Raw genomic sequence first — 14,941 nt, 5'->3', positions numbered from 1 at the left:
TTATAAAAGTTATTTTGTGCTTTTTAAATGTAAGATAATTTACCCCATTCTACCTCTCCATTCTTTCTTTTCCCCATTGCATCTCTCTTTCTCATCCCTTAAAAGTCAAATTTTCTCTTCCACCTTTTCATCAGGAATGCTTGAAAATCCTCATTTTCCTTAAAATAGATTAACTTCTTAATACACAGATCTATCCTGTCATTCCCCTATCAGGAAGCTTAATTAGTTTCCAAGTGTCTATCAAATAATCATCCATTTATTTTACATTCATTTATTTTGCATTTATTATTATCTGGTACTTTTAGGCAAAAGTCTGTGGTGAGGTAAAAAAGACAACTAAGATAGGGTCATTACCCCTCAAACTGTTGCCTTCCCAGTCAGACCTCTTTATTTTTGCAGCTTTGTTTTATGTTATGCCTCTTGCAGTGCTTGTATTATTGTACACTTACTTTGGTTCTATATCTTCATGCCTCTGGGGAAAATGGGTTGAGTGGAGCTTACTAAGGATTGAGGTACTTGTACTGCTGAAAGTATTTCATTATACTTTTGTGTTGAAATTGTTATATTTAATGCAACCAGCATTACTAGGCACTTTTTTAGGTGCTGGGGATACAGAGACAATAACAGAACAAGATGTCTAGCTATGTTTATTATGGCCATCAGATTTGAGATAGCATAATTTTTTTCTTTTTAAATTTAAATTTTATTTTTCCCTAATTACCTATAGAAACAATTTTTAACATGAAAATTTTTTTTGTCCCCATTTTTTTTCTCTTCCTCTGTCCCCACCACTGAGTCAGCAATCTGATTTAGATTTTACTTGTGCAACCATATAAAACATTTTTTCATATTCTTTTTGTGGAAGAAAACTTAAAAAAGAAAATGAAATATATTGTGCTTTAGTCTGGATTTAGACTCTTAGTTCTTTCCCTGGAGCAGATAGTTTTTCATCATGAGACCATTGTGGTTGACTTAGATCATTGTATTACAGAGAATAGGTAAATCATTCACAGTTGTTCATTTTATATATTACTGTTACTGTGTACAATGTTCTCCTGCTTCTACTCACATTGCATTAGTTCCTGTAAGTCTTTCCAGGTTTTCCTGAAATCCTCCTACTCCTTCCTTCCTCCTCCCTCCCTCTCTTCTTCCCTTTTCTTTCCCTTACCTTCTGTCTTACAATCAATACTGTGTATTGGTTTTAAGGCAGAAGAGTGGTAAGAGTCAGGCAGTGGGGGTTAAGTGACTTGCCCAGGGTCACATAGTTAGGAAGTGTCTGAGGCTAGATTTGAACTCAATACCTCCCATCTCTGGGCCTGGCTCTCAATCCACTGAGCCATCCACCTGCCCCCCTACTCCTTATTTCTTATATCACAATAGTATTCCATTACAATCATATACTATAACTTATTAAGTCATTCCCCAGTTGATAGGTATCCCTTCCTTCACTTTCCAATTCTTTACTACCTGTAAAAGAGTCTTTTTCCTACTTTAAAAAAAATCTCTTTGGGATAGAGACCTAGTAATAGTATTGTTGGGTCAGGGGGTATTTATGTTTTTATAGCCCTTTGAGCATAATTCCAAATTGTTCCAGTACATTAGTATCTTAAATTTCCCACATCCCTTCCAAGTTTTGTCATTTTCCTTTTCTGTCAAAAAAGCTGATCTGATAGGTATCAGGTTAGAATTGTTTTAATTTACATTTCTCTGATTAATAGTGATTTAGAGCATTTTTTCACGTAACTATAGATAGATTTGATTAGTTGATTTGAAAATTTCCTGTTCATATCTTCTGACCATTTATAAAAGTGAAGAATGACTTGTATTCTTATTTTGACTCTTTTCTCTCTATATTTGAGAAATGAGGCATGTATTAGAGAAACTTGAAAATTTTCTTCCAGTTGTAATTGGTATATATTCTTCTTCATCTCATTTTCTCCTGTTTAGCCTACTTTTTCTCCATTTACCCTGTCTGTTCTAAAAAGAGTTTTGCTTTCTACCACCACATCCCTCAATTTGTTCTCTCTTCTGTACCCCCCCTCTCTTATTCCTTTTCTCTCCTTATTTCCTAGATTTCTATACTCTATCGAGTGTATATATTTATCTCTCTTTGAGTTAATTCCAATGAGAATAAGATTCAAATACTCCCCTTCCCATTTCTCCCATATCCTCTTGTTCCACTGTAAAAGTTCTTTTGATAATCCCCTTGTTCCTCTGTTGTAAAAGCTCTTTTATGTGAGATCATTTACTCAGTTCTTTCCCTTAACCTTCTCCTACTGCAGTCTTCTTTCTTACCTTTATTTTTTTTAAGATATCATTCCATCATACTCAGTTCACACCCTTGCCCTCTGTCTATATATATTCCTTCTAACTACCTTAATAATATTAATGTTCTTAGGAGTTACAAGATTGATCTTCCCATCTGGGGATGTAAACAATTTAATCTCATTGAATCCCTTATGATTTCTTTCTTTTTTTCTTTTAACCTTTTTTTTTTTTTTTTTGCTTTCCATTTTGTCTTTTATTTGAGTCAAGATTTTCCATTCTGTTCTGGTTCTTTTATCAGGTATACCTGAAAGACCTATATTTCTTTTCTTTTTATTATTATTATTATTATTATTATTATTATTTTTAATTTTAAACCCTTAACTTCTGTGTATTGGCTCCTAGTTAGAAGAGTGGTAAGGGCTAGGCAATGGGGGTTAAGTGACTTCCCCAGGGTCACTCAGCCAGGAAGTGGCTGAGGCCAGATTTGAACATAGGACCTCCTGTCTCTAGGCCTGACTCTCAATCCACTGAGCTACCCAGCTGCTGCCCTATATTTCTTTTAATGCCCATATTTCCCCTGAAGAATTATACCGTTTTTCTGGGTAGATAATTCTTGGTTGCAATCCTACTTCCTTTGCCCTCTGGAATATCATTCCAAGTCCTCTGATCCTTTAATGTAAAAATTGCTAAATCTTGTGTGTGGCACTATGATATTTGAATTGTTTCCTTTTGGCTACTTATAATATTTTCTCCTTGACCATGATATTCCTGGAATTTTTCATTTTGGAATCTTGGGAGGTATTTGATTATTATTTCTATTTTACCCTGTGGGCCTAGATTATCAGGGCTATTTTTCCTTGATAATTTCTCGAAAGATGATACCTACACTTTCTTTTTGGTCTTGGCTTTTCGAGTAGGCTAATATCTCTCTTGATTCTGTTTTCCAGATCAATTGTTTTCCCGTATTGTTTTCCCATTGAGATATTTCACATTTTCTTCCATTTCTTTCATTCTTTTGACTTTGATTGTTTCTTGATATCTCATGTATCTTATTTCCTATAATAACATTTTTATTCGTGAGGGATGTTTTGGTAACAAATGATGGAGAATGACAGAAGAGGGAGATAAGACAGGGATATTTTTAATTGTTTAACTTAGCATCTTGGCAGCATCTCTAGGACAAGGAATTCAGGACCAGAACCTTAGAATCTTAATTTTAAATTTCTCATTTTTTGAAGGAGAAAATCTAGTTGTGTTTTCATGGGTATCTTCAGTTTTAATTAACTTTACTAATTCTTAACCTTTTTCTTCTTTTTAAGGTGTCTTAGCTGGACCAATTATTGTGGAACCATATATCACAGCAGTGTGGGGAAAGAATGTTTCATTGAGGTGTATAATTGAAGTAAATGAAACAATAACACAAGTTTCGTGGGAGAAGATTCAAGGCAAAAGTTCACATACTGTTGCAGTTCATCATCCTCAATATGGGTTCTCTGTTCAAGAGGCCTATCAAGGGAGAGTCTTATTTAAAAATCATTCACTTAATGATGCAACAATTGTTCTCCACAACATAGACTTCTCTGATTCTGGGGAATATATATGCAAAGCTGTTACATTCCCATTAGGAAATGCACAGTCATCTACAACTGTAACCGTACTAGGTAAGTATATTTGTAACATGTTTGTAAATATCTTATGTATAATGAAAACATTTTCAAGGAGATGAAGTAGTTGGAAATTTCGAGTAATACCCAGGTATGAAATTCTTTATGCCTCTTAAGTCTTAATCTATCTTGTATGTTGGTAATTTTATGGTTTATAAATTTAACATAATAATTTCTTTTAAAAAGGTTTTTCCTGTATATGTCTTTCTGAATCTAGAAGACACATCAGCAATAACAGTTAATTTTTCATTCTTTTTAGGTTTTAAATTTTGATAGCATTTCCATTTTTAGTTAATTTAAAAACATTTTACATTAGGTTAAGTTCTGATATTCTTGAGACCACATAGTTTTAATGTGTTTTAGTTTAGTTTGTTGTTTTTTTGTTTTTTTTTGTTGGGGTGGGTAACTATTACGCATCTTTACTATTGCATAGAGGCATCAGTGAATAATTTGTATCTTGTGTCCAGTCTTCACTAAAATCAGAACAGTTAAGTTTTCAGATCCCATTTAGAAGGGGAGGTATAGTTCTGGTCTTTTTTAAAGACTTAAATAAAAGGTAGAAGATGATTTATATTTTCTTCTTTGTAAGAATCAGTCAAAAATATTTGTGAAAATGTCATTTACCCTTACTTTATGTCTCAGCATTGAACATTTGGTTGAAAATTAATTGCATGCTAATTCTTCAAAATCAGTTTTCCACAGTAGAAGCAAAAATCAAGAAAAAAACGGAACTAGTTAAATGTTGTAGTATATTAAATTAGGTAACCAAAGTTATTTAAGTAGATCGTGTTGTTAGTGACACAGAATAATTTCCAGTAGCTAAATAAATATCTAGTATATTGTCTGAAATGTATTTGAAATGTTAAATTTGTGTTTTAAAGTAAAATTTATCCTTAGACTTGAACATAATGATTATGAACTATAATTTTTTCTTCATTTCCCATGAAAGTTTGGAATTATTGTCTTTAATTGCAATCTGTGAATTTTATAGAGTTTCAGTTAGGACAATGCAGTTGTAATACTTGACTAAGATAGTAAATCAGTTATGAGAAAGCTTTCTTTAGAGTTAAAGAAATTGTTATGCTCGAGCTAATTAGAAATTTGATATGCCATTAACTATAAAACAACTTGCAGTCATTCAGTTAAAAGGCATTAAAAAAGGGGCAGCTGGGTAGCACAGTGGATTGACAGCCAGGCCTAAAGACGGGAGGTCCTAGGTTCAAATCTGGCCTCAGACACTTTCTAGCTGTGTGACCCTTAACCCCCTTAACCACCATTGCGTATCCCTTACCACTCTTCTGCCTGCAGAGAGTAAGGGTTTAAAAAAAGATAAAAGGCATTAAAAATGAAAAATGTATGATTAAAAAAAAGTTTTAAAATAGTGGTCTGTAACGTTACCTTTCTCAAACTTTGTTCCCTCCCTTTATTGCTAGCTATCTCTTTTAAATAACATATCATTTTGTAAAATTGGGTTTGAAATTCTTGAATTTTAAATCTCAATTTTATATTTGAGATATTCACTTAGATTGAAGCAATGAAAGAATTAGTATAGAAAAGTTGATTTTTAATGTAATTGTGGAATTGGGCTATCCTAGAGGACAAACAGTTTTAATTCGTGGCTTTTTGAAATATAATAACAGCTTTTAACATTTGGCTGATCAAAGCATACTATGCTCCAACCCTCAACCCCTAATTTTGCTTTTGTTGTCTTCAACTCATCTAACAACAATATCATTGATTTTTCAACCAAAATTGTAACTGTGACACTACTATTACAGGTACTTGCCTTCCAGAATTGTCATTAGAGTCATCTTCCTACTTTTCTGGTTCCCCTTATTTTCATGCAAATAACAGCAGAAATAGATTTTGGGTTGTTTATGGGATGCTTTGGAATCACTTTTATGTTAAGTGTCAAGCTGGGGAACATGTCACTGTTAACTGTTTCAGCAAGAACAAATGAAAAAAAGAATACAGTACCAAGGGAATAAGGTTCCCTTCTTCAGTAATGATAAGGGGGTATTGGCCAATGTAAAAGAAAGACCCTTCAACATTTGGAGAATTCACTATGTACATGGGGTCCTTTGCCAGGAATATCTGTTTCATAGTACCCTATAGATTAACATTTGATTGATATGACTTAGTGCTTGCACACAGAATCACAGATTTTGGGGAGGACCTCAGATCATCTAATCTTCACCTTAACTGATCTCAGTATGCCTGACAAGCCTTAGCTTAAAGATCGTTAGTGAGAGGGAAACTCATTACCTTTTGAGGGCAACCCCCATTCCATTTTTTAATCACCCTAATTGTTAGGATAGTTGTGATCTTTCTCTTGAACCTTTCCAGATATATGAATCAAACTGTAAATATTTAGATTTCTAGGAGCATTAATCACAGAATCCAGTAAAGATACTTTACATTTTATAATAACTATTTAAGTTTAGATCTGTTCTAATTTGGTTTTCTGGATTCAATTAAATTCAATAAGCATTATTAAATTTCTGTTTTGTGGGAGGCGCTATATGAATACAAAGACAAAAGTAACAGTTTAAGGAGCTTCCATTCTATTGGAGGTGGATATGTAGAGGACAATATGTGCACAGGTTTATATAATTTTGGGATGGGATGAGAGCACTTACAGGAGAAGACCTGAGGCATTTGAGCAAACTTTTGACTTGGCGCTTAGAATTAGAGAGGCAAAACAGAGAGAATATTTATGTCTGAGACATCTTGGGAAGAGGCAGAGAAGGGGCTGGGGTGAGGAATGGCATGGAGTAGTGTGTTTGTCACATTTAAGTAGCAGCAATACACTTCTTCCCACACTTGTTATACTATTTATCTGAAACAGCTGACTTTCTTTTTTTAACATTACCTTCATTTCAAGTAAACAAAGGAAACAAATTTTTCTAATCTTAAAAATTAGGAAAACCAGGTTATAGTATAGATTAATCAAGTGACAGAAACTATTCTTTACAAATATTAATTGCAGTATTTTGCTACAGTGAAATCGTTGAAGGTGTTAGCAAGAAATGTATAGTGCATAAAAATGCTAATTGTTTTGATGAATGAGAATTCACATTCTTACATAGCTGAAGCATATTTTAACTGTATTTAATAGATCAAAAAAGCACTTATTAGAGCAGAGTAGTTTGGGCATCTCAGCTGGTTTTCTTTGTACTGACAGCCTTTATAACAGATATTATTTCTATATTTTGTAAAATTATAAGTTTGTTCTCTCCTGCTTTGTAACCTTTAGTGTGAATGTAACTAAAATAAGTTTAGATGCTTCTGGAAGCTTCATACATCTTTATGTCTCAGATGTATTTTTAAAAATTAGTGTCTTAATGCTGAGTAGAGTGAATGAATGCAAAGAAGTTTTGAAGGAACTTAATCTGGTTGAGATATAAAAAATATATGAAAAGTTAAATAATGCAAGAAACATCATGAGATCGTGTGTATACACTCACATATTTATATGTATGTACATATGTTATGGAAAAATGCTGTGAGTTCAGAGGAATAGTAGAATGCTAGAACTAGAGGGAACCTTGGATTTCATTCAGTCAAGTGATTTTTTTTTTTTTAGATGAACAAACTGAAGCTGTAAGTGACATGTACTAGAAAGATACTTTGATCCCAAGAAGTCCTGAAATAAGTTTTTTGTTTTTCCCTCATAGCAGTTTCACAAACCACCCTGTAGAACATATCAAAGGCTCTGACAAAAAACAGTTAAGCAAAAACATCCATTACAGTTATCTGACAAGTTATATAATATTCTCCCTATTTGTCCCCCTTCTCACTTCTAGAGAGGAGCTATACTACATTATCATTTTCCAAGCATATTCTTTGATTTATTTAGATTTTTGACCTTTAGTGATCTTTTAATTTACATTATTAAAAGCATTATTATTTTATCATATAGTTTTTCCACTCTTGCAAATCATTCTATGTTTCTCATTTCCTCATATTTTTCTGTTTTTATTACACAATATTCATATATTTAACAACACAAATATTAATGATTTATTGCACAAATTGACATTCATATGATGAAGGATTTTTTGAAACCATTTCCCAATCAATGTACGTCTATTTTGTTTTTTTTAAAAGTTCTTATATCAGGGGCAGCCGGGTAGCTCAGTGGAGTGAGAGTCAGGCCTAGAGACAGAAGGTCCTAGGTTCAAACCCAGCCTCAGCCACTTTCCAGCTGTGTGACCCTGGGCAAGTCACTTGACCCCCATTGCCCACCCTTACCAATCTTCCACCTATGAGACAATACACCGAAGTACAAGGGTTTAAAAAAAAAAAAGTTCTTATATGAATATTGTGGTAAATATATTATCATAGTTGAGACTATTGTAAAAGTATAAGTACGGATGAGCCTTCAGCTTGATAGCAATGAGACTGGAAAGAAAGGGAGAGTACAAGGAATATTACTTTCAAAGGCACCATGGATGGCTCAGTTATTTTGAACATAATTTCAAAATGAAACAAAATTCAAATGTAATGAAAATCAAGGATATAGGACAAGTAAACTGGTTGTAACAGCTTTGACCATTATAAAATATGCAAACATTACATGTTCCAAGGAAACATGACACATAGTTGAAACAGTCTGATTTTTTAGCTATGCTTTGTTGCTATCTCAACTAATTAGTTTTAATTATAAATTATTTTTAATTTTAAAAGTTATAAATTATTTTGTTATAAATTTGTTATAAATTTATAAATTATTACTAGTTATAAATTTGGCTGGATGTAATCTTTGAGTAAGACTTAAGAAAAAAAGTTATAAAAGTAAGGACCATTCTTTGTACTAGTTATCTTTCTGTTGAAATTCTAAAATCATTCCTATTTAGATAGGTATTAAAGAATTTTCTCTAAAGAAAAAGTTCATGAAGAACTTTTTCCCTTCACCCTTCTTGAGCACTCAACAGTTAAAAGGGGAAACACTGATTTGATTAGAGAGAAAGTAGGTTGGATGAAAAGGTGCTTTTCTTTTTGTGAAATGGACAGAGGGTTTCTACCTGCCAAGTATTGTTAATCAGTATATATTTCATAGAGGCAGTAGGATAAAAAACAAAATTTTTAGTTGTGAGGAACTAAGCCTTGTTGAATGTGATGAGAATGTATGTGTGTTTTAAGTTACCTTGTGAGATACAAGATCAAGTGTATGTTAGAATTGACTATGAAATACTTCTTGGTAATTCTTCTCTTTAGCAAAATAAAGGGAAAAATAATTTTTAAAATATGGAACTAATAATTTTTTGTTAACATTTTCCATTCTGTTTGTTAACAGGTGCAATTAGAATTAATCAGTTGTCATGGGATTATTCTAGATGTTCTGTAATAAAAGATATATGCATATGGGTATTATGCTTTTAAAAATTACAACCTAAGATTTTTTATGCATAATGAACACACAAATAAAAAACAGTTCTATCATGAAATGACATAAAGAGCATTATCTATACATAAGTTATAGTCATACACATTTGGAAACGCAGTTTCAATTCTTCAAATGCTAATTAAAGTACCTGCAAAGTATTGTAATGGCACAATAGAGAGAGCATTAGATTTGTGTCAGAAGATAGGGTTTTAAATGTTATATAGGATACTGTCTACAGGACACCAAGCATGTCATTTTACTATTATACAGGGTATTACAAAACTATGCCCTGAATACAGAAATAATAGTCTTTTTAAAATCTTCATTTAATTATTTAATATTTAATTAATTAATATTGAAAATATTGAAATTAATATTAAAAATATTGAGAAGGGGCTGTGCTTCATCTGCTTGGAGAAAGCTTTATGTCTAAGGAATTTATACTTCTAATACATTTGTGAGATGATTGATAGTATAGAAAGGTAGAAAATTCTAGGTTTAGGGAGAAAGAAAGAAATTAAATTTGGGGAGGGAGGGTACAAGTCATACTTTCATTAAAAAATATTGAGCTACACTTGCCATTAGCTTAGTTCATTCTCCTTTATTTAGACGTAGCACTTTCCCCCAGCATGTTAGATGCTGTGAGTATTATTGACAGATGGTCAATTGAATGTGTACCCATGGTCCTACAGCTAAACATTTTCAGCAGGCCTTCCACTGCCACTTTTGAGTAGAGGCAGCCAGTAGGTGTAGTTTCTGCTGTAGGTTCTCTTTAACAAACTACTTTTCACCTTACAAACTCAACTCCAACTGTAGCCAAACTGGCCACAGTGTTACTGTCAGCTGACAAGTCATGCAAGACGACCTCTTTCTACATTCCTACTCAGCAAGTGGGTTGGTAGAGGTTATTTCTGCTACTGAGCAGGAGGACTTGGAAATCTCCATGGAAGGAACTGGAGAATAAGCAGCTGTATCTCAGCTGTGAGAGCACCCCACAGGATCTTTACAGAGTTGGAAGCTGAATATACAGTTTGGAAGAACATGTTAACCCTAAGGTGTAATACTTTTATACTTTGAGTCTGTTCACTTATGTTCAGGAGTAATTGTAGAAAGAGAAATGTGTTGGTTTTTTAAAAAGTTTGGAAAAGAATATACAGGGGAGCTAAAAGATTCTAGGGAGTAAGATAAGCTTCTAGTCTGGTAGAAGGTCTTCAAACTTCCCTAAAGGTGCCAATTTATTTACCAGTGGGCATAGTTAGATTCATCGTAGGAGATTAGTAGAAATACTTTTCGCAGTCATCCAAGTCCCCCTCTAAGAGAAGATAGCTTTACAGATGGCTCAATGAATATCTTAATACATCTTAGAGAAATAAAAATTAAATAACATTTTCTTTTTAAGTTGACAGTACTGTTTTTGTAATTTGATTCTCATTTAATCTATGTAATTACCTAATCAGCTGACATGTCACTGTGTAAACATATATAAGGAAACCTATTATGTAGAAATGCATACTTGTTAAATTATGAAAATTATGCTTTCTTTGATACCTAAAGCCTTGTTTATCCTATGTAGTAAAAAATTTTTAAAAGTTACTTAATCATAGAATAGCAAATATAGCGCTCATCACAGATATTTAAATAAACACGTGAGATGATGTTTGGGAGTTTAAAAGGCCTACCTTCTATATCTAGAAGTAGATTTAAGAGGTCAGAAAATGCCACATCTATTATAGATATAACTTGAAGGAAATAGTAATATTCTATGTAGTCACTGTTGATATATTTTAAAAATAAAACCACTTTGGTTTTAAAAGACTGTATGATTTTTAATTATATTTATAAGCCATTTTTTCCCAAAAGAATATAGCTAAAATTTAATAATGACACTGTCATAAAATCCCTCTCTACCATCATATCACAGTGTGAAGCTGATCTTAGATTAGTAAAGACTGGGCCAGTGGAACATGAGCACAGCAGAAGAGATTCCTCTATTTTGGAAAAGGCTTCATTCTTAGTGATGGGCTTTATCGGGTACCCAAGTACTAGCCTTAGTAAGTTTGGAGAAGCATATTGCTAGCTTGAACTTTATGGACAAAAGTACCTTTTCAAGACACCCTATACTCAGTTATATAGAGAGGTAATGATCTTTATTCATCTTGGAGCTAATGTAGTTACACACCCTTGACAAACTGATATATTTATAACAACGATTAGCAGGAATAATGATTCAATTTGTAGAAATTCAGCTATAGCCAACTTTTAGGAAAAGAACCCCTGAATTAAGATGTACTTATTTCAGAGTCATCTAACCCTGGCATGGAGGCATATGAAATCAGGACTTGTTGATAGGATTTTTTCCTACTCTTCTTTAATAAAATGGCAAATTACCTACAGAGCTGGCAATGGCACTGCCTCGGAAGCTACCAACTCAAGAGAGGTATTATGTAGATCATAAGCCTTACATGTTAGAAGTGCTTGAATTGATTTGAACAAACATTCATTTTCAAGTTTAACTTTTTTTTTTTTATTTAAATAGTTGAACCTACTGTGAGCTTAAAAAAGGGACCATACCCTTTAATTGATGGTGGAAATGAAACAGTAGCAGCCATTTGTACAGCAGCCACCGGAAAACCAGTTGCACAGATTGAATGGGAAGGTGATCTTGGTGAAATGGAATCCACTGTAACTTCTTTTCCAAATGAGACAATGACAATTGTAAGCCAATACAAGCTTATTCCAACCAAATTTGCTCGAGGAAGACGTATAACTTGTGTTGTGAGGCATCCTGCTTTGGAAAAGGAAATTCGATATTCTTTTATGTTGGATATACTATGTAAGTAATATCCATATTTAACCATAGGCCATTACATTCAGATATTTCTTAAACATCTTTTTCTTCTAGGACATTTTCTGATTATAGGCTATAAATAAGATTTTGATGACTTAAAATTTTTTTGTTCTATCATTGACATATTTTACAAGTGAACTTCATTTTTGTACTTGTTAAACATTGATTTTTAAAGAGTTGTTATTTGAATTAAATTTTGGCAATTTTTCAGATTAGTAATAAACTTTTTCAAATTAGTAATAAACAAGTACCACCTTATCATTTATCAACTCAGCCATCAGTAAATATTTGAGTGCATTCTCTATGTTTGCATACCCTGTAACTATAAATTATTTTGAAGCTGATTGTTCTGGTGGTACTAAATTAAAAAAAAATTGATTGTGTTAGTTGATATACTTTTGACCTTGGTGATAAGAATTATGTGAATATCAGGGTGAAGGTAAGGAGTTAAATGGGTGTATCTAGATCTTTTTATTCATGTTTTTTGCTTTTGCTCTCATGATAACTAAAAATATGGGCAGGCACTGAATAACCTCAGATAAGGTCTGAGGGGATATGTGCCTATGTCTCTGTGTACATATACACATATGTATATGCATATATGTATGTATGTAGGAATTTTTGATAAACATTTTCCTTTATGCCTTTTTATCTCTTCTAAATGTACTTGTCTTAAATTTTGGATTTTATTCCAAAATAAATTAATCCTTTCATTTTGAGGAACAATATGATGCTATGGAAAGAACACTATAAGGAGTCAGGATATTGGTCATATTTGCAGTTTTGGCATTGGCTTTACTCTTCAGTCTTTGAACACTGACCCACTCAATCTCTTTGATCCTGAGTGTCTTCCTCTTCAAAATGAGTATTGAACTAAGTGATCTCAGTTCCAAAATTCTTAATTCATTTTTATGTTCAAATTTTCAAAATAGTGAGAGAAAATAAATGATTTTTAAAATGAAAAATACTTTCTTTTTATTAGGTTTTCATGAAAATATATTTGGGTTGTTCTGTGACCCATAGTTATTTACTTGAGTACTTTTAGGTTAGTGATAATTGTTAAGAATGGGAGTGTTGAATATTGACAAGTGAAAGTGAAACTCTTGAACATCTTGAGATTAAGTTCAGGGGCAGGATCATCACTTACTAGTTTTGGGCCTGTGGGCAAGTCACTAATCTCTAAGTCTCAGACAGTGCTCTAAAATTTTAAGTTATGAATGAACTGCTTAGGAAATTCTCATACCAGTGACAAAGGTTTCTCCTTCTTCCCTCCAATGCACCATTAACAACAATACAATATAATATGTGTGTAACTTTCACAGCATTTTTTTTTTAATCCTTACCTTTGTGTATTGGCTCCAAGTCAGAAGAGTGGTAAGGGTAGGCAATGGGGGTCAAGTGACTTGCCCAGGGTCACACAGCTGGGAAGTGTCTGATGCTAGATTTGAAGCTAGGACCTCCTGTCTCTAGGCCTGGCTTTCAATCCACTGAGCTACCCTGCTGCTCCCCTGTAGCATATTTTTTTAAAAGAAACTTTACCACCCTTTTTTAAGTTCTGCCAAAATTAATCCAGAACATTGTTTTGTCATTTATTGTCTCTTCCAAACCACATATTTTTCTATCTTTCCTGATGACACTCACATATCCATGGTCAGCTTCAACCCCATTTTTACTTCTCTCAAGTCTTACCACCTAATTCCAACTTTACATCCAGATTTGAAGATTAATTATTTGATAATTTTCTCCTCCCTCTAATACTACTTCATTTGCTGATCTCATCGACTCCCATGGATTTAATTACCATCTCTTGTTGATCATTCTCAGATCTGCCTATTCTACCTCAGTCTTTCCACTAACCTTCAGTCTCATCTCTCCAATTGCCTCTCAGGTATTTTGAGCTAGATGTCTAGTATTGGTTTGTCCAAATGGAACTCATTCTTTTCTTACTTACTACTTATGAATGTAGGGGTCACCAACATTCTCCCAGTAACAAACTAGAAGTCATCCTTGAGTCTTGCTCTTTCTAACATTCCAACCCTCCCCAACCAGTCTTTTGCCAAGGTCTAGCAATTCACCTTTGCAGCATCTCTGGAATATACTTCCTTCTCTTCTCTGACACTGCCACCATTCCAATGCAAGCCCTCATCCTCTCATGGTTGGACTATTGCAGTAACTTGCTGGTGGGTTTGCCTGCCTCAAATGCTTCCTCATTTCAGTCCATCCTTCATTCAGCTGCCAGAATGATTTTCTTAAAGTACAGGACCAACCATGTTCTTCCAAACCCTGTCCTCCACTGCTCCCCAATAAATTCTGTTAACCTTCCTAATGCCTTCAGAACCAAATACAGAATCTTACTTGGAATTCAAAGCCTTGAATAACCTAGCCCACCTTCCCACACCTTTCAACAAGATACTCTCATTTCACAGTTCTGAATACTTTTTTCTCATTATGTCCTTCATGCCTGGAATATTCTCTCTCCTCATCTTTTCATCTTTGCCTAATAACTTCCCTGGTTTCCTATAAATCCTAACTAAACTGTTGTAACCAATCCCTTTTTAATTTTAGTGCCCCACCCAATTACTTATTGCCTATTAATCCTGTGAATAGCCTCATTGTTCACATTTGTTTGCTTATTATCTTCCCTGACAAATTATAAGCTCCTTGTTGGCTGGGGTTGTTTTTTTTATTTCTTTTTATATCTTCAATGTTTTGCACAATACCTGGCTAATAGTCAGCACTTGATAAATGTTTATTTTATTTTTAGGTTTTTTT

General features: G+C 33.4%; 1 protein-coding gene across 1 annotated transcript in view; it reads left to right on the top strand.

Annotated features, from left to right (window-relative positions):
* The first annotated feature begins 1,047 nt into the window (after positions 1 to 1,047).
* The window catches only part of NECTIN3 (nectin cell adhesion molecule 3), a 159,137-nt gene continuing 145,243 nt past the window's right edge, over positions 1,048 to 14,941 (top strand). Inside the window, exons 1-3 of the mRNA XM_044669188.1 lie at positions 1,048 to 1,084; positions 3,588 to 3,929; positions 11,858 to 12,154. Coding sequence (XP_044525123.1) covers positions 1,048 to 1,084; positions 3,588 to 3,929; positions 11,858 to 12,154 — 676 coding nt within the window. The remainder of the gene's footprint in view (positions 1,085 to 3,587; positions 3,930 to 11,857; positions 12,155 to 14,941) is intronic.

Source organism: Gracilinanus agilis, chromosome 3 (genome assembly GCF_016433145.1).
Source record: "Gracilinanus agilis isolate LMUSP501 chromosome 3, AgileGrace, whole genome shotgun sequence".
NCBI classification, from domain to species: Eukaryota; Metazoa; Chordata; class Mammalia; order Didelphimorphia; family Didelphidae; genus Gracilinanus; species Gracilinanus agilis.
Note: the sequence above shows the minus strand (reverse complement) of the source record. Positions and strands in the feature narration are given on the sequence as shown.